Source organism: Anomalospiza imberbis, chromosome 5, assembly GCF_031753505.1.
Source record: "Anomalospiza imberbis isolate Cuckoo-Finch-1a 21T00152 chromosome 5, ASM3175350v1, whole genome shotgun sequence".
Classification (NCBI taxonomy): Eukaryota; Metazoa; Chordata; class Aves; order Passeriformes; family Viduidae; genus Anomalospiza; species Anomalospiza imberbis.
Window position 1 is genome coordinate 41,554,164 of NC_089685.1, and position 26,577 is coordinate 41,580,740.

The window sequence follows — 26,577 nt, forward strand, 5'->3', positions numbered from 1 at the left end:
ATAGTTTATCAGTTTGCAGCACTCTCCTGAACTGCATAGCTGTCTGCTGAAAACTACATCACAATTTATTATCAATGCTTTTCTTCCTTTTCCCCCAAATAAAACATGAAAAGTAGCAGTGTATCCATCCACCTTTTGAGAGGCTTCTTAAGGGTAAGATATTTTAATGGGAGTATTTAATATAAACACTAAACCATGTTACATTATGACTTGAGGAAACCTTCCTACATTACTGACTGTTAGGTATGGAGTGTCATTAACTTCTAAAGTATTTGATGTCTTAATTTGACTTACTAAACATGATAAAGTAAAACTACTCAAGTTTCTCTACTTATATTTCAGTTTTTGTCTATGAAACCTCCTTGAGAAGATGGCTGACGTAAGCCTGAAGGAAGCAGCACTAATAGTTGGTGTGGTGGCAGCCTGCTACTGGAACAGTCTCTTTTGTGGGTTTGTTTTTGATGATGTTTCAGCGATTTTGGACAATAAAGATTTGCATCCTTCTACTCCGTTAAGAAATCTGTTTCAAAATGACTTCTGGGGCACTCCAATGTCTGAGGTAACTGGTTTGTGAAACACTTTGAAACATTTAGGAAATTGAAAAAAACCTTGCAGAGTGTTTTTACACTTCTTTTTCCTAATGTAGTTTTAACAGAATAGCTTGGATTTGATGGAATTTGATGGTGTTAGTTTTGTACAATAACATCAGGTAGACATAGCTTGTATTCATTCCCTTTGCTCAATAAAATAACTTCATTTTCATAAGAAAATTAAGTTATACTTACAGCTGCATGATGTTGTTTCCTATATAATCACAATATCAGAAACTCACCAATTTATTTTCTCCTGCAGAAGTTAGATATTGACATACAATGGCATTTATTTCCAAATGCAACCTGGAAGGAAAGATAACACTTAAACAACAAATCTTGGAATTATGATATTGAATCCTTTAAATGTATTTAAGTATATATAGATAGATAGATATGAATTCAGAGTTTCTGATTTGTAGCCCATATAGAGTGGCTATGTGTTATCTGAAAAGCATCATTGGTGTTCAAGCTCTTGATAAACATTGTTAAATGACAATAGCTAAAGGATTTTGATACAGTTTTAAAAGTCACACATGGTGTTATTGCTGAGCAAATGAATAGAAATTCACACCCATTCATAAATATTCTGCTTATCAAGGCATTCCACTTTATAATCTTATGTTCATAACCTACAGGGTTAGTTCCATGAGGAACTAACTTGCTAGCTCTGCAAATAGACTTTGATACATAATTTTCACATAACCCTGTAACCAAAGCTTCCAGATGCCATTTAGTTCTGTATTCATTGAGGGTTAAGTAGGTTCCTAAATTCCCCAAGTGAAGTTTCAAATAGTACTTTTTAACATGTTTTTACTGAATGAAAATCTTTAACCATGTCCAGTGTAAAAAAGCCTTTTTTTTTTTTTTTTTTTTTTTTTTTTTTAGGGCTACTGAATTTCATATCTTTGTTTTGAAGGTAGATGCATGACAGTAGAAGCAGATTCAGGTATAGATAGGTGTTTAGAAAGGTCTTTTGGAGTGAAAGTCATTTTTTTAAGTTAGTGGTGACTGATTGATTTATTTGTTTTCTTTCAGGAGAGGAGTCATAAATCTTATCGTCCCCTTACAGTTCTAACGTTTCGCTTAAACTACTTGTTCAGCGAGTTAAATGCAGTTTCTTACCACTTTCTAAATCTGGTCTTTCATGTGGTGGTTTGCATTGTCTTCCTCAAAGTCTGTAAGCTCTTCCTGGACAACAGGAGCAGTGTCATTGCATCCTTGCTCTTCGCAGTGCACCCAATACATACTGAAGCGGTAAGTACAGCTGTGATGTGCCTAATTTGTTTGAGCTGTGTTAACTAAACTTAAATTTCATGGTGTTTATATCTGATTTTATATATATAACTCCAGAAATTATGATTTTATTTGTACTTACTCTTCCTTTGCAGTGAGTGGTGGAAGTGACAAATTTCCACGCTCAAGAGTTGTTTTATGTTACATGCAGCTACTGGAAAATAATTAAAGAAATATGAATTTAGGGACTAAGTAATTTAGGCCTCTGCTATATACGTTGGCTTTTATAATTTTAGTTTACATAGACATTTGTGTCCTGTGATGATTCATACAGTATCCTATTTTGCAAATACTATGAATGCCTCTTAATGCATTTCCAGAATCCCTTTTGGCTAATCACTGTGTCTGTTCTGTCTACTTTCTTTTATGTCAATATGTCTGTCCCAGTGGGACTTTCTCTAGGATTGTCACTGCTATGCTATAGCCAGCTTAGGCCCAATTCTGTTTGAACCTTCCACTTTTTTAACATACAGCATATAAAGGAAGAAAAAATACATTTCTCTCCTCTCTTCTTTGATTCTGAAGGAATTCTTCACTGCTATTAAAAAAAAAAAAAAAAAAAAAAAAAAAAAAAAAAAAAGAAGCTTTATTTGTACAAATTTTCTGATTATATACATTTTAATGGCCAACCAGGCTTGCAGTGTTGTGGAGGAAATGAAGTCTTGTGATCACCATTCATAAGATTTTTTTCTGCCAGAAAATCTGATAAAGCAGATCATTTTTTGGCATTTTCTGCTGTTATTTCTGCTCCCCTTCAATTTGCTTTCCTGGATTTCAATACACAGGTGTTGCAAAGCCTTGTCTTTTTTTTTTTTTTTTTTTTTTTTTTTTTTTTTTTTTTATTAGTATTAGCTTATTTTCAGAAAACTGAAAATGTTTGAATCTTTTACTGCTTTGGAGGTGATACCACTTTATTGAGTGGAGAGAGTTTTTTTGGGTGGGGGAGCGGGGAGTAGAGTATTTTGATTTTAATAAAATGAGAGGGGTTTGCTCTTTATGTTGTAATTTTTTTGGTCCTGATTTTTTGGGTAAAGAGTTTCCTTCTATCTCTTATATACTAATAGTGCAGATCCCTTTAAGGAATAATTAAAATGTCTGTATCCATGTATTTTGAGCAAATTTTACAGGAATTGAGTTGATAAAGTTGGCTCTTATTTAAGCTACATGGTTGCTAGAAGTTAAGGGAATGTCTAAAATGAGGAAGTTTAGCATCTAAAAATTTCTGCTTACTCCAAAGCAAAAGCCCTATAAAAACTTGGGCAAAATTCTTTACTTCATTTGGCTTTCTGGTTCGTTGAAAAAACATGCTTTAAATTGTAAATTTGGCTTTGCCTCTTTGTAGTAAATGTGATAGGGTCTTCGCAGCAGGGTTAGCAAGTTGCCAGTGACTTAGGTTAGTGGCTCACAGGTTAGATCAACCATTGTAATTTTATCACTTTCATTCCAAATTTCAGTGATTCTTTATTATGCCTGAACTTCTGCTCGAAATAGCAGGTAGCACAGATGCTTTTAGTACTGTGCATCAGAGTTGGCCGAAGGTACCGTGCAAATCCTAGAGCGCGTAGTGTGACAGAAGCTAATGGTGTGAGGCAGTGCTGCGTAGTCCGGCGCCGTTGGGCAGCGGCTGTGGAAGGCCTGGTGGCGGCCACGGGAGGGCACTGTAACACAAGGATCGCTGCAACTTGGTGCTGGCCTGGAAACGCTGCGAAACTGCCATTCTAGTTGAATCATCCTGCTGATGTACTCGGCTACTCAGTGAAGGGTCAGAGAAGGGCTCGATTTCTTCTTACCTCACCTTTTTCAGTGTGTAAAAAGAAGAACAAGTGGAAGTTTCCTTACACAGAAAGAAGGAGGTAATAATTAGATGCATGTTGGGACTAGGGATTTTTATATCTTTTATAATTATAATTGAAAGGTATCTGGTCTTAATTCCCTACAGATTAATCTCCTACTTATTAATCACTTGCACAAGAGTTTGAAACAGCAGATACAATGCATAAATATTTCAACCCTTTAGCTATCTTACGATAAACAGATTTTTCCTGGAAAAGTTATCAGAGCAGGATAAGTAGAAGATCATTTTCTGCTGGAGTTCAGAAAGAAGCTAGGCTCTTGCAGTGATGGTATCTGTTCTTCTGAGGAAGAAGTTTTTAGGAAATGAGTTGAATTACAGCATCATAGTTTCATTTTTCCTTGTCTTTACAATTTCAATTCAGTCTTCCTAGTTCTTTGCTACTGTTCTGGCCAGAAGTATGTAAACCACGTTTATAACTACAGGATGTCAACTTACCTTGTGAGTGCTGAAATTTCCTCTCATAAGTCACGTTTGTATCCAGAAATAAAAGCTCTCTTTTGGTGGCAGTCAACTGTGGAGGCACACCAACATGCTTTATTAACGTTCTCTTTCAACTGATCTACAGATAAAGTTCTCTTTAATGTCTTAATGCTAGACGACTTTGGAATGCAGACCAGGAATCTTTGAAACATCTTAAGATATTTTGGAAACAAATACTTAGATGCTCTTCAAAATACTAACACAAAATGTGGTGTCTTACCAACTGTGAAACACACTTTGTCTGTGCGTGATTCAGTGAATCCTTTGGTAAACGTGTAGTAGTCCCAAGCTAAATACTAGAGTATGATTTCAGATTAGAACACTTTTCTTTACACTGTGACCTTGGATACTGAGTTACTTTCTCATTTTATGCTGTGCTGGATCAATCATGCTTGACCAAGAATGTACTAGCAATAAAACTTTCTAGCTGGGTCCAGATGGTAAAAAGTCAGTTTTCAGCATTGTCATAGTTAAATCATGAGCTATGCAGTTTCCTTAGCTAAATATGACCATCTGCCTCAGGACAGCATGCTATTTTTCAGCCATGTTACTTGTAAAAATTTGGAAGCAATCAAAGGCATAACAGAAGAGGATGTGTGACGAAGAATGGTAGTCCTAGAAGGTGCTGTAGGCTGCACAGTGACTATTGCGGTAACCATGAGCATAATGACCTGTCTTCCATATCAGATTGTTAGTTTCACTTTAGTGTTTTTTGAAAACAGTTCTTGAAATGGGAATGAATCTGTATTTCTTTGAGGATTCTGAAACAACCCTTTGCCACATGCATTTTAATGCTTCTCTGAATTTCATAAAATCCACTCCTGTCTGTCTCATCAAGGGAAGAGAGGTTACCGTTGAACACTGAGGCAGAAATGTTGTTGAGCGTTCTCCTCGTCCATTGTTATCAGGTTTTTTTCAGGTTTTTTTTTCTTGTTATTCTTTATGTCCCTTGCCACGTTTAGTTCCAGCTTTGCCTTGGCCTTCCACACCCCATCTCTGCGCAACTGAGCTTTGTCCCAGGTTATTCTTCCCAGGTTACCCAGGTTTCTGCTGCCTGGGCATTTGCTTCTTTCAGTTTAGTTTGATCAACAGTTCTCTACTCATCAGCGCTGACCTCTTGCTTTCCTTACCCAATTACTTGTTCCTGGGGATTGGTAACTCCTGTGCTCTATGGAATACTTCCTTAGAGATCTGCTATATTTATATAATAATAAATATCTGGTAACATAGAAATACTATACCTAGATTGCTAATAAATGCTCAGCAAATACTGTCTTAAAATATCAAATAATAATTAATACTGAATAATAATTAAGGTTTTTCTTTTATTTTTCAGGTAACTGGAGTTGTGGGCAGAGCAGAGCTTTTATCATCTATCTTTTTCCTAGCTGCTTTTTTGTCATACACAAAATCTAAAGGGCCTGATAATACCATAGGTAAATGATTGACAAATAGAGATATGATTTAATTTCTTTATCACTGATAAAATCATTCTTAAAACCATAAAGAGGTGAACTGATTATTCAGCAAGTGTGTACCAAGACTCCTTCAGAGCCAAGATACCCATGTAATACTACTTTCCATTATAAATTGCATTTTTCCCCCAAGACTTAGGCATTTCTTTAATTAGTTTTATAACACCTGCCCTAGGAGATGCTCGCACTGACTTTTATTATTGCAATTTAAGCGGAAGTGTGTTGAGATGCCTCAGATGGTCAGTCACAAGTAAATTCCAAAGTTTCAGTGCAGATAAAGGAGGCTTCCATCTTTGCCAGTCAGATTGACATAGTGAGAAGTCATGACTCCCTATAAAGTATTCCATTTGAAGAAGTGCTCTGGTGATTTAGGAAATACTGAGATACTTTAACTTATTATAAATTAGTCTTTTACCCTTAATTTATTTCTTTCAATTTAAGAGAAGCAATTTAAAAATTGGTGCATGTGTATTATTTTCTATAGAGTAAAAGTGGTCATCTTTCATAAGACATTACATATACTAAACAAATTTACAGAACATGGCATATTCAGATGTGAGGAGCCAAAGCCTTCACTTTTTAAAGTAATTTACTTTATTAAATGTGTTTTTTGTAAGATGGAACATTTTCAATAATGTCTTCTTTACTTGCAGTGTGGACTCCAATTGCAGTGACTGTGTTTCTAGTAGCTGTTGCAACACTGTGTAAAGAGCAAGGAATAACAGTGGTGGGGATATGCTGTGTGTATGAAGTCTTTATTGCTCAAGGGGTAAGCTCTTGAAAAATAAAGTGGATTTCTGTTATGAGACATTAAGTACTTAGAAGCATCATATTTTGGCACTGATCTTTCTCATTTAAGGTTAACTCAGTAGTTGTATTACATTTTTCAGATTTTGAGTCATTTCATGTTTGACAGTTGACAGTTAGGGAATCAAATAACTTCCATGTTGTCCTTTATGTGCCATGCAGAGATGTTAGCAAATATACTCAGTAAAGACTTAACAGGTCTTAATGGAAGCCTATGGTTTTAGCTGATTGAGATTTGCAAATCCTAGCATATAACAGTCTTGATTAAAGATTGAGGTGCAAAAAGGTGGAGGGTTATTTGGTTTTAATCCTTGTAGTAAAAATAGAGAACATATTATATACAAATTCATTTCATAATTTTCTATTGAGTAACCAAATGTTTTAGAGTAGTCCTATTTGAATAAGTAATATTCTTAAGAAATTTGTTGTTCTAAGAAGACGGTTATCTGATATATTTCATTTTAAGCATTGATAAGCCTTTAAATTAATAGTAACTTTTCCTTAAAGAAACAAGATTTTCCTGCAATTAAATAATTCTAGACTTTTTAATAACCAAAATAAGTTTAAAATTAAAATGTAGTAATTAAAAATGTAGCATTCTGCTTGCAGGAAAATTTTGCAAAAAATAAAATAAAAGCCAAAAGATTGTCTATCCTGGGGACACATAATCAAGGCTGAAATACCAAAATCACATAGATGTCTTTGTAACTATTGCCTTTGCAGATCTAGTGAATTAAAATACAGTTTTCTAGCTGGATTTTTAAGGAAATCACCAGTACGTGACTGGTTTTCAGCCCACTCTTCCTTTCTTTTAGTAACTTTTGATCTGATCTTCAGTTTCACTGAAGTTTAAAAAGATTGTGCAAGTCAGTTGAGTAGGAAAGATAAAATGCAAACTGAGGCTTCTTCTGAAAGCACAGGTGTCACATGAACCAGTCCTCAAAAACATTTCAGTTTCTGTAGTTTAGCCAGCTGGTATATGTAAAGTGATAAATCATCACTAGCAGAAGTCCTGAAGACAAAAGGAAATAGGTACACTAGAAGGAAATAGCTTATGTAATAGGAAACTGCAAGATTATGATGTTCATGAGGCAAGGAGTGATGACTTACTGCAGTAGAGGCATAAAATAGAAAGCCAGGGCTAATCAGGAAGCAAATAGTATTTCTGTCATTCATAAGGAATTTTGTTCATAGGGCAAGTTTTCAGAGGGGCTGAGGATTCTGAAAATAGTGATTTTTCTTCTTGAGAGTTCCTGTCATGGTTTTGATTCATTTGTTCAAGCTTCTGAAGATGGTACAATTTTTTGATCTGTCAGCACAAAATAGCTGTGGGTGTACAGGTTCAGCTGTGATAGTGTTAGCAAGAATACTTTAGTATATTAGAATACTTTAGTATATTAGAATGGAGACCTTATTTTGGGGACTTGTCCTGAAGGCACTAAGAAGCTGAATTAATTAACTATTGGGTGCAGACGTTTACAGAAAACCAAGAAAAAAAGTATTAGGTAGCTCATATTTATCTAAGGAACTAATGAGTACCCTGTCTGATTATAAACTATTTTTTAATTTGCAGTACACCTTGCCAGCATTATTGGACACAGCTGTACAGATTCTTCGAGGGAAGGGCAGTATTCCTTTCTCTATGCTCCAAACACTGTTGAAGCTCATAGTCCTAATGTTCAGTACACTCCTGCTTGTAGTTGTCAGAGTCCAGGTTATCCAGTCTCAGCTTCCAGTCTTTACAAGGTAATAGTAAAGTGTTTCTTAATTACAGTTGTTTATAAATAAGATGTGACTTAATGAGGTTGGAATAAAATGGCCAAAAATATATGAACTTAAGTGTTATTCACCTATTTTAATATTATTATTCAGTGTCTGTACAATATTGCATTTTTTGTTGAGAAGAAATTTTTTGAGAAGAAATTGCTAAATGATATATTTCAGCAATTGTTGAATAAAATGTCCAAAATATTGAGGTATCTGAGCAGGCAGCCATTTTAAAAAGTTTACAGTTGATAGTTCATCTTAGTCATTCAGAAATTAAATGTCTTATTGCTTAAGTATTTTTTATTGTCTCTTTATTTGAACCATATCTGAATTCTCCAAACCTCTTAAATTTTTCCTCTTCTACATACAGAATATATTTTACATTTTAGGTATGTACTAAGCGGAAAACATGGTTGTCTTCAGATAGACTACTTTAAGATGTATATGAATGACATTAGAACTGAGAAACTAATTTATCTTAAGTTTGAATAATGTAGGAATACAAGAATCTAAAACTGTCCCTGAAAAAATGAGACGAACTATTAAAAACATGAACAAGCACCACTGAATTCAACTTGAGGTGCAAATCATTCTGTTTCTTCAAACTTACAATGATTATATCCCAAACAGTTTCATAAACATGGAGGCGGTTCTATCCCTCTCTTCAATGAATCACTGTGCATGGTTTCACACCTGACAAATGCAGGAAGATTAGGATATTTTACATGTCTGTAATTAGTAGTTCTAGCTATGACTCTAAAGTTTGCCACAAAGTGAATCAAGATCATATCTTTCTTCATTAAAAGCTCCTTTTTCTCCTTTCTTTTGCTTTAGGTTTGATAACCCAGCTGCTGTTAGTCCATCCCCAGCAAGACAGCTGACTTTCAACTACCTCCTCCCTGTAAATGCTTGGCTTCTTCTCAATCCCTCAGAATTATGCTGTGACTGGACAATGGGAACTATTCCTCTTGTGGAGTCTTTGTTAGATATTAGAAATATTGCCACCCTTACCTTCTTTTGCTTTCTGGGATCTTTGATGGTCTTCAGTCTCCGATACCCTGGAGATTCCTCCAAGACAGTATTGATGGTATGAATGATGCACCATTTTTGTCCTTTTGTTAAGAGTAAGTGGCTCAGGTTTTATGGTCACATGTGTAATCTGCTGTGACCCAGAGATACTTTGTGCATCTCCTTTTAGGCTGGAATGAACACATAAGAGGAAAATTGTCTGGCAAGAAAACTGCTAAATTGGAATTAAGTATGTGATTCTGTTAGAGTATTTGTAAACTGTATTGCAGCCTTTCTCAGATATTCAGAGCTCAACTGGCACATGGGGGCTTTCAATAGAATTTAAATGTGTTTCAAGGACCAGAATGCATTTTAATCCTGCAAGCTGTCTACTTTATTTAAATGTCAGTAGTCGTGATGTGTATTTAGCAAGAGATTTTATTTTCTTTCTCATAGGTGTAAACGAAAGGACATATTTTTGCATTTAGGAATAAGGTTTCTACTTTCATTATTGTTATTTTGTTTTTCTTCTGTAAGTTGTTTTCATGTTATGAAAAACTAATTTTGTCAAGCTGTAAGATCAGTTCCTGTGTCTGTTCACTATTACATGTGATCTTAAAACTGAGATGGATTAACAGAAAAGAATAATTTGGAGGAAATGGGAAGGATCAAAGGAGCTGGTATTTTTAAAAAAAAGACAGTCATCAATTATTGATTCCATTGCAAATTTTTACAAGGTGAATGAAAACCTGATACTGTACTTTTTATTAGTTAAGTGGTGAATTTATGTGTACCACAAACTTGCATGCATTTATCTTAGTCTCCTTCAGAAATAATGCATTTTTTAGTATGTTAATCAGCGAACAAAAGTTTCAGATGGATGGAAATATTTATGCATAACCTAAGATTTAAGTAGTTCTTTGCTAAGCAGCTGACAAATTTTGATGCACTTCTAAAAGATCTAGTGTTATAGTTCTGACTCACATGTTTTTTCTTGTCTTGTCACTGGAGAGAGGCAATATACTTCCCTAGAAGACCATTGAAAATGATATCTAGTATTGCTGATAAAATTTCTTGCCATGAATTTGGAAACTATATATGAAGAGAAGAAATTATTGATACCATAAAGGTGCAAGGTGACATGCTTAGAAAATAAGTTCCACAGCATTTCAAATATGCAGAGTAGTTGCATTTTCCTCCTTATATAAGCTGAAGCGTAAGTTTTTCTCCACTGCACTGTTAGCAGGAAAAATGTGTGTGGAGTGTGGTTCACTTTTTTTATAGGACAGCTCTTGAATTTTAAGGCTGTTTATTCCCCTGCATTTCTGTTTATTCCCTACCTGGTGACGTTCACAAGAGGAAAGGGTTAATGTTTTTGTTAGCATATGTTGGTGTAAGTCAGTTTTTGTTTTTACATGTGTTTTTGTTATTCCAAGTGCCTTTTATAGGAAGGATTTTCTGAGATCATTCACTCCAGCGTGCAAGCCTCAATGTCACCTGACAGTATAGTCCTGGTTTAATGCAAGTTCTTTTCCTTTAATCTATACCTATATTGTGGATATAACTTTCAATATTATGCTGATTTTCTTCAGCATTGAAGTGCCTGGGAGCTAATTTTATAGGAAATGGGAATGCAATATTTGATATTAAATATTAATTGTTATGTGCTACAAAATGAAACAATATGATAGGCCAAAGCCTATTGCTGCATTCCAGTGAGTCATTAATATCCCCAAGTAATCAATGTATTCTGTATGGTGTGAGGCTCAGTTGTGGTTTTGTTTTCATGGAGCTTAATGAAATGCTGTGGATCAGCAGCTGAGCTGTGTCAATGATCCATGTGCATATTCTTGAAATATCCTTGAAGTATAAGATAAAATCTTAAAGTTTTAAATCAGTGTTGTATTTTTATATATGTAATCTTGAGTTGATTTTCACACTAGATTATTTAACTGTTTTAGCATGGAAGAGGCAGTTAATGTCATGCTTAACTCTAGATAGCCAGTTGTACTGAACGTTTCTAGAAAATTCCTCTTTCTTCAAAGAAAAATTCCATTTCTGTAGGTTTGTTTTTGTGGGGTTTTTTTTTCTGTAACTTGGAGGCCAGATATTTTGAAATAATTATTCATGTCTTTTCTGGAACCAGAGATTGGAAATCTGCTACTTAACAGTCATCCAGGACTTAAAGCAACTGGTCATATCCACTTTCTTTGCAACAGATGGAATTCTTTGCCTCTTAATAAACTACAATTTTTGATAAGAAGTCAGTCCCCAACCTAAGAACTACAATTGTGCAGTTCTTAAGTTCATTGTAATTTCAGATACTTTGGGATGCTCTTAGCACTCTGTCCAAAAACTGACGTTTATTCTGTGACTGATTCTGATTTTGTTATTCACATTTCTTACAGAAACACGAAACAGACTATTGTACTGTAAAAATAGCTTCTTTATGCCTCAAATAGGCTGAAACAAATTTTTAATTGTCAGATAATGTCCAAAGTTCTTATGCTGTCTTGTTTCTGTATCTGAAACTCTTACTAAAACATTGTTTTGAATTTAATTAATCTGTTGATCCTATTTATTTGTCCTCTTTTTGTAGTATAGTAAAGCAAATAGACTTCCAAGCCCTTAAGTAAGGAATAGAATAATTTGCAGGTTACTACTTGCCATATTCAGAGTGATCTCAATGTAAAACAAATCTGAATATATAAAAAAAATACCGAATATGTACAATTTGTCTGATTTTATGGGATTATTTTTGTAATTTTTAACTTGTTTCTTGGGTACAGTTTGTCACTGCCAATATCTTGATTACTAATGTTATTTGTATTTCCTTTCTAGGCTCTCTGCTTAATAGTGCTACCATTCATTCCTGCATCAAATCTGTTTTTTCCTGTTGGATTTGTAGTAGCAGAGCGAGTGTTATATGTTCCTAGCATGGGATTCTGCATTTTAGTAGCACATGGATGGAAGAAATTATCAAACAAAAGGTAAATAAATTTATACTGATAAAAGCCCTAATGGGAAAGCTTGCATAGCCATAAATATAATTATCTTCTATGAAAATAATAGATGAGTATAAATCAAAACTGGTTTAACTTTATTCGAAGTTGATTATTGACTGAAGTTTATACAATGCATGTGAGTCAGCCAATTGAAGTTGCTGAAAATTTAATCAGTAAAAGATTAAATTTTCAGAACTGCCATGCTAGGAATGGATATCAGAGCCCTTCAGTATTTGTTAAACAAAACAATTCTTTCATTAACAATTTGTCCTTAAAAATTGTGCTCTAAAAGCATGTTTTGCACATACTTTTGTGTTTTCTGATATCTTCTGCATTGGTTTGGACAAACCTCCCACTGATGTGGATGCTTTACCCTTAGCCCAGTGGTATCCTAATGCCAGTTCAGACAAATGGAAAGGCAGCAATTTGCAGTCTGTGTTGGCTACCATTGTTAGAGATGAGGCCTTGCAGTAAAATTTACACTAACTGATACTGCCTAAGCTGACAGCAATGGATAATGAGAAATTAGTGATATATTGTGGGAGTGTGGATTTATCACAAATCCCACTATGAGGCAGTAAAAATAGAAGTGATGTGAAAGAAAGCAAGGAACCAGGAGAGAGAGGATGTCTGGGGAGAAAAATTAGGCCGCTAGTGTCATTTACTACAAAAAATATTGGAAATCAGCTCTCTAAAATGAGAAAGAAAAGGTTCCTTGCTTTAGAAATATGTAGAAAGAAGAAAACTTTGTTATAAGCCTGATGGGTTTGCAGATTACTGTATATGCCAGTTCTTATTGATCACTTTGGTAGTGTTTTAGAATTACTCTCTTAATTTTACAGTTCCACTTTTTTAGTATTTTTAAAACCAAAAATGGTAGACAAAATATGCATTTTGTTTCTCTTAGAAGTGGATAGGGAAAGAACCTTGCAGTTTTTAGCAAACCCTTGTGAAGTAGGTAGCAAAGTGAACAGCTGTTCCATAAGTAAATTTGTGAGAAATGGCGGTTAAGGGTGAGCACCTGTATGTCCACTCAAGAATGAGATTTTATTTTAAAACAAACTGTATTCATAATTGTGGGAAGGCTATTGAATGTTTGACATCTTTTTTCATATTTGAATTAGAATCCAGAAACCAAATGATCAGCATGTTAATGTGTATGTTTTCTATCTGTCATGTTTAAACTCCAGAAAAATAAACTGCACAAAATGAAGATTATTCCTGACAAACTTGTCACAGAGAGTGACCTTTGCCCCAGTTTGCAGCTTTAAAAATAAAATTGCTATAAAGACACTAAACCTTTCTCCTACTTAGATATTACAGTAGCACTAGGATTACATTTGCTTATGGAAGATTGAGTAGTCTCCACAGACCTCTCCATTAAGGTGTGTTCTTCAGTGTGGGAAAGATTGGCAATATGTGCAGTAAAGAATGTGCATGGAATTGTCTGATGTGAAACAAAAGTATGAAATGATTTTTAGTTGTTTTTTTCATTTTTTAATATTTTGTATAGTGTTTTGGAGAACCTCACTTTTTGGCATCGTATTTATTGTCCTACATTACAGATATGTTTTAAGAGAAGTATAATTTCTGTAAACATTCCACACAACTTGTGTTGTGTTGTGCAAATTGGGCTTGTTCTTATTAAGGGACTTGCATGGGCATAACAACAAAAGCAGGTAAACAAAATTAATTTGAAATTGAATGTTATTTCTTTTCAAACTCTAGAGTGTGCTAATCACAAATGTGGTCCTTTGTTTGCCTTTTAGCATATGAGATACTTATTCTAATAAAAATTAGAATTGTTGGTGTGCTAACAACAAGTCTGTTTGTTTTATTTAATAGTGTGCTAAGAAAAATTTCTTGGGTTTGTTTGGCTGCGGTGCTTTTCACTCATGCCTTAAAAACTCTGCACAGAAACTGGGATTGGGAGTCGGAGTACACTTTGTTTATGTCTGCTTTGAAGGTACTGTATTCTGTTTGGAAAGGAAAATGGGAAGTTCTTGTTGCTGTTCTTGAGAAGCTGCAGTGGAACATGATAAAAACGGACAAAAATGATGCTTGTTTCAGCACATTAATTTCTTTATTGAGAGTATTGGCATCTAATTAGTCGCTTTTGGGAATGCTTTAAAAGCAGTGTGATGCACACATAGAAATTCATATGCAGAAAATAGATGATAATTTTTCTTGTGTCAAAGCAGTTGCATTTATTCTGTTGTCTGGATGAAAGCTGGATACGTTTCAATGCAAAAATCTACAAAAAGTTTGAGGCATAGAATTATTTCTCCTAAGTTCATATGGCATGATAAGGCAGTTTGCAATATATCCCATAACAGTTAAAGTGAATTTTAAGATGTTTAGTATTTCTAGGAGCAAATAACTAAAATAAATTGATGTTGCACAACAAGATCAATGTAATCATTCCATATGCAGTGTTCTGTTATTCTTTGCATATAGAAGCTTGATGAATTCTGTCATTTGCAGTACGTTTTTATGTCTTGATATTGTTAAGAGAAACTAAATTGTTAAGTAATTTCAACTTAAAACCTTATGCTTTGGTATCTTTTTCTTTTTAGGTAAATAAGAACAATGCAAAACTATGGAACAATGTGGGGCATGCATTAGAAAATGAAAAAAATTTTGAAAGAGCTCTGCAGTTTTTCATACAGGCTACACAAGTGCAACCAGGTAAAGCTTTGATTAGTTGCCATCTCTTCACTCCTGACATTTCAGTATATTTGGCTTACTAACAGTTGCTCAATGAACTGTTTACTTCAACTGAACATCAAACAAAGTCATATAGTAAGTTAATTGATCCGGGGTTTTTGGAAATAAACTAAAAAATTCCTCCATAAAAGGTTTCTATCTATAAAAAGCTGCAAATACTTTCAAAAATATTCTTTGCATGACATTCTTCATGTATTGACTTAAATTGTGATTTCTTATGGAGTATAAATATTGCTTTATTTTTTTATTCAAAACTAAAGAAGTATGTAAGAAAATTTTTAAAAATCTAGATAATATCAAAATGCACATTTAATCCATTTTACATATTGTTACAAAAGAACTTCTAGGTAGTACTGGATAATCTTTCCTTTAAGAAGATTAACAAATAACCTTCAATTTATATGCCTCTATTATAGCAAGAAATTAGATACAGGGAAGTATGATAGGGCCTTAAACTTTTTAGTTTCCCACATAATTTTATAATCCCCCTTTAACCAGTTCCTGGTTAAATTATTAGCTTTATCATTAAGAGGAAAAATTATAGAATTGCTTTCTTCTTTTGGTGATGGACATGTTTCATCAGAGTACCTGTACTTCACGCTACCTGAACGCAGAAGTCTTTAATTTCATGATACTCAGTGCATGGAAATATATTAAATTTCATTCTTTTCTTATTAAGATGATATTGGTGCCCACATGAATGTAGGAAGAACTTACAAGAACCTAAACAAAACAAAAGAAGCTGAAGAATCATATATGATTGCTAAATCATTGATGCCACAGGTAATTAGGAACTTTATCTACCATTGCAGCACAGAACCTCTATTTGTGATACAATTTTTGTTTTTTTCCTATTGCTTTGTGTGGTTGTATACTTTAAAGTTTACCAGTGTTCTTTTAAAAGCTATCTATGAAAAAAATAAGCTATATACTCATGGCTGTTAAAAAATGCTAACTTGGAACTCTGCTACAGTTGTTTTAATTTACTTTTTATACTGCTGTGTCATGTTTTAAGGTTTTTTTGGGGGGTTTTTTTTCTGAAATTAAGGTTATGAAAGAAAGCAGCAGCCAAAACCTACAGTTTCTTGTCACAATTGGTTTATTTTCACTTACAGCTAATACATTGATGGTGACTGAGTTTCTGAGCCCTTCAGAGAAAGCTTAAATACAGCATTGGAGGTTGGAGAAGGTAGCCCCAGCAGCAACAAAATAATTTTGCCTTAACATGCTTTTATAAACATGTGTTTTGATACCTTTTCTAGGTGTTAAGTTATATTTATACCTACGAAACTTTACTTTAGAGAAAAGCAGACTAGTATTTTGAAGAACATGTGAAGATAATAAGAACTGTGCTGAAAATGAGATTGGCAACAAAAACGAGCAGCCTGTTGAGCAGAAGCATGGCATTTAAAAGTTTGCTCTGTGAAACATTATGAAGATTCTAAATGGATAAAGTATAAACAGTACAGCAGTTTCAATGTCATAGCATTTTCATCTTTCCTTGTTACTTTTCATTTTCTATATCAGTCGGGAAATCATTGGCTGTAAAATCTTATTTACACTTTTCTTAGGCTGAAGGATCATAAAAAGGAATTAAAATGTCTGACTGAATGTCAGTTTAGGCTTTAGGAAATATTTTTGTCTGACTTGGGAAAGTTTTGCCAGGTCTTTTTGGTTTCAAATGGCTATCTACATGAACCAAATTAAGTAGCAGCAGAGCTTAAATATTGTACAAGTTTTTTATTCTTTATTTCTATAAAAACCACAGATAATATTCTATTTTTTTTTCAGTATGATTTTTCTGGAAAAGAATTGCTGCTCTTTGTCATTATCAATAGCCTACACAATAATGTCCAGTAGTATCCTAAAACAAATGTGGAAGAGTGAAAAGGAGTTCTATACTGATCACCTTTCGTATTTTTGCCCATCTGTGTTTGGTGTATATATTGTCTTTGACAGATTATTCCAGGGAAAAAGTATGCAGCAAGAGTTGCTCCTAACCATCTAAATGTTTATATCAATCTTGCAAACTTAATTCGAACGAACGAATCTCGCCTCGAAGAAGCAGATCAGTTATATCGACAAGCAATTAGTATGAGGCCGGATTTCAAGCAGGCTTACATCAGCAGGTATATTTTCTAATTTTAGAGACATAAAAAAGTTTGTTCAAAAATATGTGTTTGTAGTACTATGAACAGTACTTAGTTTGTACAGTTCAATTAGCTGCTGAAATTGTTTCATTTCCAAGTGAGATTATGAAGATTTAGGACAATAATCAATTATTCATTACAAGTCTGTTCTTTTAAATTCCTGCTTCAAATGGCAAATTTCCATGTAAGTTCTGTATTCAAACATTGTATAGAAAGACACTTCCATTAGATTTCTTTATGAATCTCTAATTTCTTACCTCATAGTTTAGTTTTGATCTAAAAAGCCTTTGGTTAATGTGAATCATGGAGCTTTCTTTATACTTTTTTGTTAAAAATGGTCCAGAAAATGCAAGTCTAACTATTTAGTTGACATTATTGCATTTTAGTTAAGAGTAATGTGGATGTGGGTATTGAGGCTCTGTCCTCTACTTTGTTTGTTGTGATTCTCACTGGGACTTAGGGATGTTCAAAGATGCCTGAACTATGCTTTGCAGTGTAATTATAGAGCCAAATCAGGCACTGTTGATCACTTCCTTTTTTGTTCTTGTGCTGCTTATGCATTTGTTGTATACAAGTTTTTGAGAACTGAAAGCTTTAGGAATAGAATGTGGAAAGGAAGGTGGAAAGGAAAAGAGGGTGTTGTATTGTTTTGTGCTTAAAACTAAATTAAAAAACACTGTTATCTAACATCTGCTGTCTGTAGGAAGACAAACTTTAAAAAAACCTGTCAATTTTCATATGGGTAACGACTATGGTTCTTCAACAGGGGAGAATTACTTTTAAAAATGAATAAACCTCTGAAAGCAAAGGAAGCTTACCTTAGAGCTCTAGAACTAGACAGGACCAATGCAGACCTGTGGTACAACTTGGCAATTGTTTACATTGAACTGAAAGATCCAACAGAAGCCCTGAAGAATTTCAACCGAGCTCTAGAACTCAACCCAACACATAAACTGGCGTTATTCAATTCAGCGCTGCTAATGCAGGAATCTGGTATGTTAATTGTCCCTTCTATCCATATTGCATGTTTGCCTTTATAGGATCCATACTATTTATTTGCTTTTAACTCTTTTGTTTTTGGAAAGGAGAAGTACATAACATCATCAAAAAAGAAACTATTATAGCTTTGTAATTTGTAGTGTATGGAATTTGTGCGAAGTGTACATACACCTTAGTTGATCAGCATCTTTTATACAAGTGCTATTTTACAATATATGTATAAAGAATAGTGTTACTCAAACATCTTCAAAATAATGCCTGTATAATCTTTAAAGATAATATTTAGTAAAATATGTTTAATACCTTGTTCACATTTATAGTAATAGATTTAATTATTGACTCAAAAATCTAGCTTACGTCTCTGGACTTGAATCCAGCTCTAGAAATACGAATGTTTTCATAGGTTTTTCTGTGATACTGCTAATTAGGATGAATTCAATTGGATTTTCATGTGTTTGTTTTTTCATATGTATAGCTCTGTGGATAAGGCTGAGCCCTTAGTGAATTAAGGCTGTTGCAAAGAGTATTTGGCAGGTGAGCTGCTAAAATTTGTTTCCCTTTTGTTGAGATGGTAAACTGACCCTAAGAAAAATAAAACAGAGTTGATTGAAGCTGAAGACACTTGATAATTTTCCATCTCTTCTCACATGGTAAATTAAGTAGTTCAAGACATGCTTTGTTCCTTATCTGTAGAAGTACAAGCAGCTTCAAACAAACAGAAGTATTAACTGTTTAGTACTCACTTATTCATACTAGAAGGTGCAGTATTGTTTCAGGGTGTGAAAGAGGGCAGATGAAAGCAGCTCACCTATCCTACAGTAAGTCTGTGCCTGGAATTTGTTACTAAAATATGTTCACAGTAAAATAGCACAGACCACAAGCGTGTCTAGCTAATCCTGGTATTGTCAGATAAAATTGTTTTACTAAATCTTTTTTAAACTTTGATGCAAATTAAAATATAGGGGTTATAGGTTTTATTGTTTTGGTGTTAGAAGGTATCTCAGCCTGGCTATGTTAGAAGTCACCCTATATGCTCTCTGTCTAAACTCTTCAAATCTATCTTTAATAAAATGAGATCTTCCACTCAAAGTTTGCCTCTGTAGGAGCTGGTTTGTCAGAACTCATGTCTGCTCTGCATTCCATTTGCTCAACTGCGCATGAAAATAATTTCTCTTAAGCTTGTAGAGACACCTCTTGTATCTGTTATACCAAACCTAACTATCATTCAACAGCTAATAGAATAATGATGCTGACTTTGGCTAGAAGTCAACTGTATATAGTTTCATTCTATAAAGAAGGTAGATAACGTTTGGTTTTGCTGTTGAAATGGTTTTGCTATGATGAAAAGTAGCATTTTTAAACCCTTTCCCTTTTACAGTTGTATTTTAACTTCTATAAAGATTACCATTTTACAGTCTAAAAATACTTCAAATAAATGTTTCGGGAAATATCTTGAGAATTGAATGTGTTTTCTATTACTTAGGTGATGCTCGACTTAGACCTGAAGCTAAACAAAGACTGCTACATTATGTGAAAGAAGAACCACAGGATTCAAATGGATACTTCAATTTGGGTATGCTAGCAATGGATGACAAAAAAGACATGGAAGCAGAGGCATGGATGAAGAAAGCTATAAGGTTACAACCGAACTTCCGAAGTGCGTTGTTCAATTTGGCTCTGCTTTATTCTCAGACAGGAAAAGAATTAATGGCTTTGCCTGTCTTGGAAGACCTACTGAGATACTACCCTGATCATACCAAAGGTCTGATTTTGAAAGGAGATATCCTTATGAACCAAAAGAAGGATATTGTTGGAGCAAAAATGTGTTTTGAAAAGATTTTGGAACTGGATCCCAACAATGTACAAGGAAAACACAATCTTTGTGTGGTTTATTTTGAAGAAAAAGATTTAATAAAGGCAGAAAAATGTCTGGTTGAAACACTAGCACTGGCACCTCATGAAGAGTACATTCAGCGTCATCTAAACATAGTTAGAAGTAAAATTGCATCACTTGGTGCTATGGAACAGTTATCACTTCCATCAGATGGGACTGCAGCTACAGAAGCAAAAAAAAATTCATTTCAGAATTTGAAAGAAGCAAAAAGTGAGAAGAGAACCACCCAATCAACAGATGATAATAAAGAGTACTCAAAAACTAAGAAATCAATTGAGAAAAGCATTGTGGACAATGAGACTCCCAAAAAATCTACAAAAGAAATCAAAGACATTGAGAAAAAGAGAGTTGCTGCATTGAAAAGACTAGAAGAAATTGAACGTATATTAAATGGTGAATAGTCTTTACCATGTCACAAAAGAATAAGGGGAGAATACTATTTTTAATTATTGTTTCATTTGTGAGCCAACTGGAAAGTGTTCTCAGTGCTTTGAAAATAGAAATAATGTTGACTGCATATCACTTATCAAGCAGCATAAGGCATTACAATGCTCTATGTGAGAAAACCACAACTTTTAAATATGATGGAGGGATGGGTGGGAATTGAAGGATAAAGGGTTGAGAAAAATCTTCAATGCAGAATCCTTAATAATGAGAAAATAGCACTCATAAAAGTCATTGGTAGTCAGGGATACTAAGTAATGCTACTTTCAAAGATTCAGTGGAAGAACTGAATGGTGAATTAGTGGGATAAGCCAGGCACTCCTTCTTTCCCCTAACAAATCTGTTTGTATTCTCATTATCTACATTTCAGTTTAAACATCAGCAGAAATTCGTGTAGACCTCTGCTGTGCAAGAAAAACAGTTTTTCTTTGCATTGTTTCCAGAACTTAATGAAGTCATCAAAACGCCACTGGATGTAGTATAGGAGGATGCAACAACACACTAAAATTTTCAGTTGCATTCTAAATATGGAATGCTATATTAACTTTTAGATGTTCTTTCTTTACAATGCTAATGGTTTGTACTCTTTTATCTGGTAAGAAGTCTTACAGTGCTCTTAAAATCTTTAGACTGCTTTTTTATTTTAAAGTAAATGCGTGGGGTTTCTTCAACTGTCAATCATCTGATTGTTTTTAAAAATTATATTATAAAGGGTGGTTTCTTCCCCAGTTCATTGAATGCTGATAAATGCACTTTGGTACAGTAACCAGCATGCTATGCAGTAGTCCATTTTGCTGACTTTATATCAATGGCTGTGGATTGACTCCTTGGTGTAGTAAATTCTTCCTTGTTTATAGCAATCTGGTTTTTCTATTTCTATCATTGCAACAGTATTTCTAGTCTCATGACTTTTTACAACACTAATATAAGTAATGTTTGGTCAAGGCAGTGTGATAATTAAACCACTGAATTTAGTCATGTTTAACACAAGACAATGTAGGTAGTGTCCTTTCAAATACTAAGTTCTGTTGTTTTGATACTTTGTCTTGGGTGTGTGGTTTTTATTAAATATTTATTTTGACTACTAAAATATTCCCATTTACACTTTTTCACTAATGCATCATTTTAATTTCTTACACTAAATGAAAATCTTTGCAATTTCAGTATTGCTTTTATCCTTATGCAATGCATACATTTTTGTTTAAATATGCTACTGATTACCTAAAACTGATGTTTTCCTTAATTCTCAGAAAGAAAAGAAGTGTAAGAGCTGAGTTCACTCATAATTTTCACTGATCATTAAATCTAACTCTTACTCTTCATGTTTTGTCTTATTTCATGATGTGGAAGTATTCCTTGACAATTCTGCTGTTCAAACTTAATCCTTTCTGTACCTGCTCAACTTTCTGCCTCAGGTAGTAATCTAGCTGTAAGATGTAATAATTATCTCTGTGGGAGAGATCTTAAATGGGTAAAGGGCTTCCCTGCACAGACCTTTTATTTATTACATGTCATTCTTAATGTCAGCACAACAATTGCTTGCATGGTAATAACTGGAGGAGTGGGGCAGGGGGGGAGTATGTTTTAAAAAACGTTATTTACAAGCAGCTGACAGGAGCAAGTACATGGTGTGCAGCTGTTCATCATACAAAAGAATATTTAAGTGCTGCTTTTAAAGAAGTGCTCACAGGAATCTGTAGACCACACCTTGAAAATCACTTGTCTGTGAATAACTCAGATACTTGCACCTAAAATAGCGAGTATGTTGATTTTTATAGAAACTTTAAATTGCATATTAAGTCTTCCTCCAAATCTTTGTTTTACAAAAGGATTAGCCATTGTTCTGGGCAAGATGAAGGAACATTCATTTGAAAATGGTAGGAACTACATAGTATGAAAAGGTATTCTGATAGAGAAGGTCAGGATTCTCCTCTCTTCTATATCAAGACGTCCTGTTATTGCCATTGACACACCATATTTATTTGATGTGTAAATTGAAAAGGGGAGTCAAGACACAGTCTCAGTCTCTGCATCTGAGCCTCTTGTTATGTCTCATCTTGACCATCCAAGTAGCTCTTTACGTACTAGCAAGAAGTGTTAGATTTATTGATGCTAAGAAGTGCCATCAGGTAATCATCAGATGGATGTATACTGAATGTTGGTCGATGTTTTTCAGTCTGTTCTCAAGTTCTATTCCCCCTTTGTCTCTCTCAAAGAAATGTTAGTAGAAACAAGTATTTTGACTAACAAGTTGTATTTATCCTATTAGGATGGGTCAGCCATTTTAAAATTAGGCTTTCACAACAAAATGGTTCAGTAAATTGAAGTGACATAGCTTGTGAAAAGCTATCAAAATAGCATTTGCACATAGGAAAACTGTCAAAAAGAGAGTGATTTTCACTTTTTCTGCTTGCAGGTAGAACAGAATAATCAACAGATATTTTTTCCCCTTCCAGTTCAATCTATCTTTTCTCTTCCTGCCATCATCATGTGCAAAACACCATAAATATCATCCCTTTTCTGAATTCCCTAATTTCACTGAAAATGCAAGAAGTAGGAATTTCTAAGAGTGGGGCAGGCATACTAAAATAATTTGTATCTCTATTCATACAGTTCAATTACTGTGGTTGCTGAAAAAATTGAATGGATGTCTTATATCATCTTTGCATCCATATGCAAAATTTTTCCCACTTACACATAGAGCTGCAGAGTAAGCGTTTTAAGCGTTACACGTATTTGTGCATGTGATTTGAGTACAGACACATGCATTTGTCAGATTACTTTTTTGATCTTTTGCAGGTGAGTATATGCATAGATAGACTCATAAGCATATGGATTAATTGGATATGAATGCATATAGTTGGGACACTCGGATACCTAGAGGTTGTGCATATGTAGAGGAGCAACAAAAAAGCAATTTTGTTACACAAAAACTTTTCCTTCATTTCCCTGAGTTCCTCCCATGTCAAACTATGACAGCCTTGTAGCTCACATGCCTTCATCAGAGGTGTGGACCTTTGGGCTAAGAATGCAGGCATCTGTGCCTTCCTGAAGTTTCTTATGGAAAGACTCAATGAAGATCAAAACAATTCAGGGAAGTTTTCAGCCCATCCCAGTCTTTTGCAGACTTTGCATTGCACAAAAGCTCCAGGAAGGGTACTTGTTTGGGTGAGTGTACACGGCTAGGCTTTTCCTGGCAAATTCTATAATTCACTTCTGCCTGGCACAGTGTCTGAAATTGCAGCAGAACCTGCTGTTCCAGGAAAGTCCTGCTTCACCTGCTGCTATGTAACTAAAACTATGCTTGGACTTTGAGCCTAGGAATCCTGCTTTGCTTAGACAGAAACCTTGAGAACGGAAAGGATGTAAGACACCTTCCACCCATCCTTTGCCTCAATTCCTTTCCATACAAAAATACAACACTCTGTGCAGTGTTTCAACTACAGGAAGAAGAACCTATCCCCCAAACCTCCAACAGAGCTTATAAAAGCATAAGACATTCCTTCTGGAAATCAAAATAACATAGCTTGGTATGTTACAAATACTGCAATACTACATCTTAGGTAGATATGACATTTTTATAGTTCTGAGTGGTAGTGCAGTTAATATTCTTAGAAAACCTTTAAAACTGCTTTCTACAATCTAGTGCCTGTCTACAAACTAGTGGTTCAGCATGTGAGTTATATGTCCCTTGCAAACAGCCAGAGGAAATCACATACAGATATTAACTAATGGAAAGCAATAATGACAAAATCAAAATCAAACCAGGAAAAGAAAAAAAAAAGAAAAAAAAGAAAAAAAAAAAAAAAACAACAAAAAAAAAAAAAAAAAAAAAAAAAAACAAAAAAAAAAAAAAAAAAAAAAAAAAACAAAAAAAAAAACAAATTAGAGAACTTTATTCATAATTATCCTGGTTTGGGAACAACATAATAAACTCTATAATTTTCCTGGGCTAGGAAATCATCCCAGAAAAACATTTAACCCTCTCTGGCATGGTCAAAATTTAAAAAATTGCTGGAAAGAGAATTGGAATTTTTGATAACATCTACTGTCAACTAAGGAATTCTGTTTAGAATAAAATTAATATCATGTTATTACTCCAGCATGATGCAAACAACTGTTAGCTGCTACATCTTTACCAGTATAAGAAAGATACTACCAAAAAAAAGGGGAGTAAAAAATTCTTGTTCAGCTTGTATCTTCACCAGTGCTTACAGAACTGTAAATGTCTTTTGCTAAATACTCATACAGAGGCAATAACATTACAGTAAATTTAGGGGTTACCTGCTTGCATGGGTGAGTTCAGTCTTTTGAGGTTATGGACAGAAACAAAGAAATTAAAAGCTTGGCTTGAGGTGTTGCATGCAAGACTACACCTTTTTTATCGAGGAAAAATTTATATGTACTTTCCGAAATTTTAGTTACTCATAGATCACTGTAGCAGGCAATTTGGTATATTTGATGCAGTTTTGCAGTGTCATACAACTTAGAAGATTTATATGAGGCTGTGAATTCTGTAATTGCTTTGAATGCGAAGCCTTGAAGGACTCCACGTAGTACTCTATGCATTGGAACAAAGCATGTTGTTCAGATATCCTACCCCTCTTTAGCATATATGTTTGTTCCTTGCATGTCATTATCAGCGTATTGTCTTTTTAAATAGGCATGGCAAGGTATTTTTAATTGCATGAGTATTCATCTGCTCACAATGAGAGTAGGTGGAGGAGGAAAATACAACAATTGCAGGATGTCTTACCAAAAGTAGAAGTCATAAATCTTGGCTTTTAAAATACCATCTAGAACATGCACTCACCTTGATTTCATTTGCAGTTGTTAACCCAGCCCTACACGTTAGTTGTACGTGAGCATCACTGGAGCACGATCTGTAGCACCGACTCCCCAGTACCAAGAGCTGGCGGGAGGTTGTGACAACGGGAGCTGACAGGTTGGGGGATTAGTTGTTACCACTCCTCAGCCTCCAGCTGAATAATCAAGGATTGCTTGTTTGTTTGGGTGCACTGCTCGTTTCATCTACAGGAATATCAGACATTTTGGATGATTATCTCAGTTTGCCAGATCCAGTAATTTTTCTGTTGATAAAAGAGGCTTAAAGGGAGCTTCTGAACCCCCTTTCTACCCCTTTAACAAATTTTTAAAAGGTCTGAAATACTGGGTTTTCGTCAACTCTATGCATATACTTTTATCAATTTTCCAGTATAAATATCTGCAAACAAATAAATAAAAAGAATGGAAAGGAATGTGACAGCTTAAATCTCATTAAATTCAAATATGGGACAAAAACATAAAAGAAGCTGAATTCTGTACTACTTCTTCAGATGTATTTCTATGAGAGGGTTTTCATGACATTACAGTATGATCTGTAACACTGACTACTATTTGTATAATTCACACTGTATTTCGGCCTCTTGGGTGATTATAGTCAAAGTTTTAGTACAAATATTTAGTAGGTTTAAATTTACCATTCCAAGGATAATCCTTCAGATGGTTTAACAGATATTGCAAAGGAGCTAATTTGCATGTTCAGGAAAAGCAAAAATAAGTATAATTGAGTTTAGGGAGTTTTTTCCTTCTGATCAGCATGCACGAAAAATTATGTATTTGTCCAAAAAATAGATGTATTGCATGAAGATAAAAGCACCACTGAAATTACAAAGATGCATAAAGATTTTTTTAAGATTTTCCAATTATCTGCAGTGGTTTATCTTATACTAAAAAGGATCTTTCTTTCCATTTACTTCCTTTATATTTTGATTATTTTACTGACTGTAAGACCTCTTCCCCTAAGTAACAGCTTTTTAAACAATTGTGAGTATAAAATTGACTGATGATCCTTCAGCTTACAAACATAAGACATATTGTGACTAGAAAAAGAGAGAAAGCAACTGAAATGCAAGAAAGCAAATGGGGTAGTTCAGTTTAAAAATTAAGAACCAAAAAACAAACACTGTTATCTTAGGCTGTTTTGTGTCTGGGTGTCTTAAGAGCCTTCTGGCTTATGAGGAAATAAAACAAACTTTTAACTCATCAATTACTGACAATCTCAGCTTCGGAGTCTAAAA

The 26,577-nt window shown here is 34.3% G+C and overlaps 1 protein-coding gene across 2 annotated transcripts; it reads left to right on the top strand.

Moving 5' to 3' along the window:
• The first annotated feature begins 317 nt into the window (after positions 1-317).
• Positions 318-21,819, top strand: TMTC3 (transmembrane O-mannosyltransferase targeting cadherins 3). 2 transcript variants are annotated; one of them, XM_068190337.1, is made up of 13 exons: positions 318-559; positions 1,629-1,847; positions 5,558-5,657; positions 6,350-6,465; positions 8,077-8,249; positions 9,105-9,357; positions 12,120-12,268; positions 14,129-14,249; positions 14,860-14,971; positions 15,690-15,793; positions 16,970-17,139; positions 17,927-18,153; positions 19,643-21,819. In XM_068190337.1, exons 1-13 carry the CDS (start codon positions 371-373, stop codon positions 20,452-20,454), a joined length of 2,745 nt encoding a protein of 914 aa, XP_068046438.1. In that variant the 5' UTR covers positions 318-370; the 3' UTR covers positions 20,455-21,819. The 2 variants fall into 2 exon arrangements, with proteins under 2 accessions (XP_068046438.1, XP_068046439.1); XM_068190338.1 differs by lacking the exon at positions 1,629-1,847.
• The last annotated feature ends 4,758 nt before the right edge of the window (positions 21,820-26,577 follow it).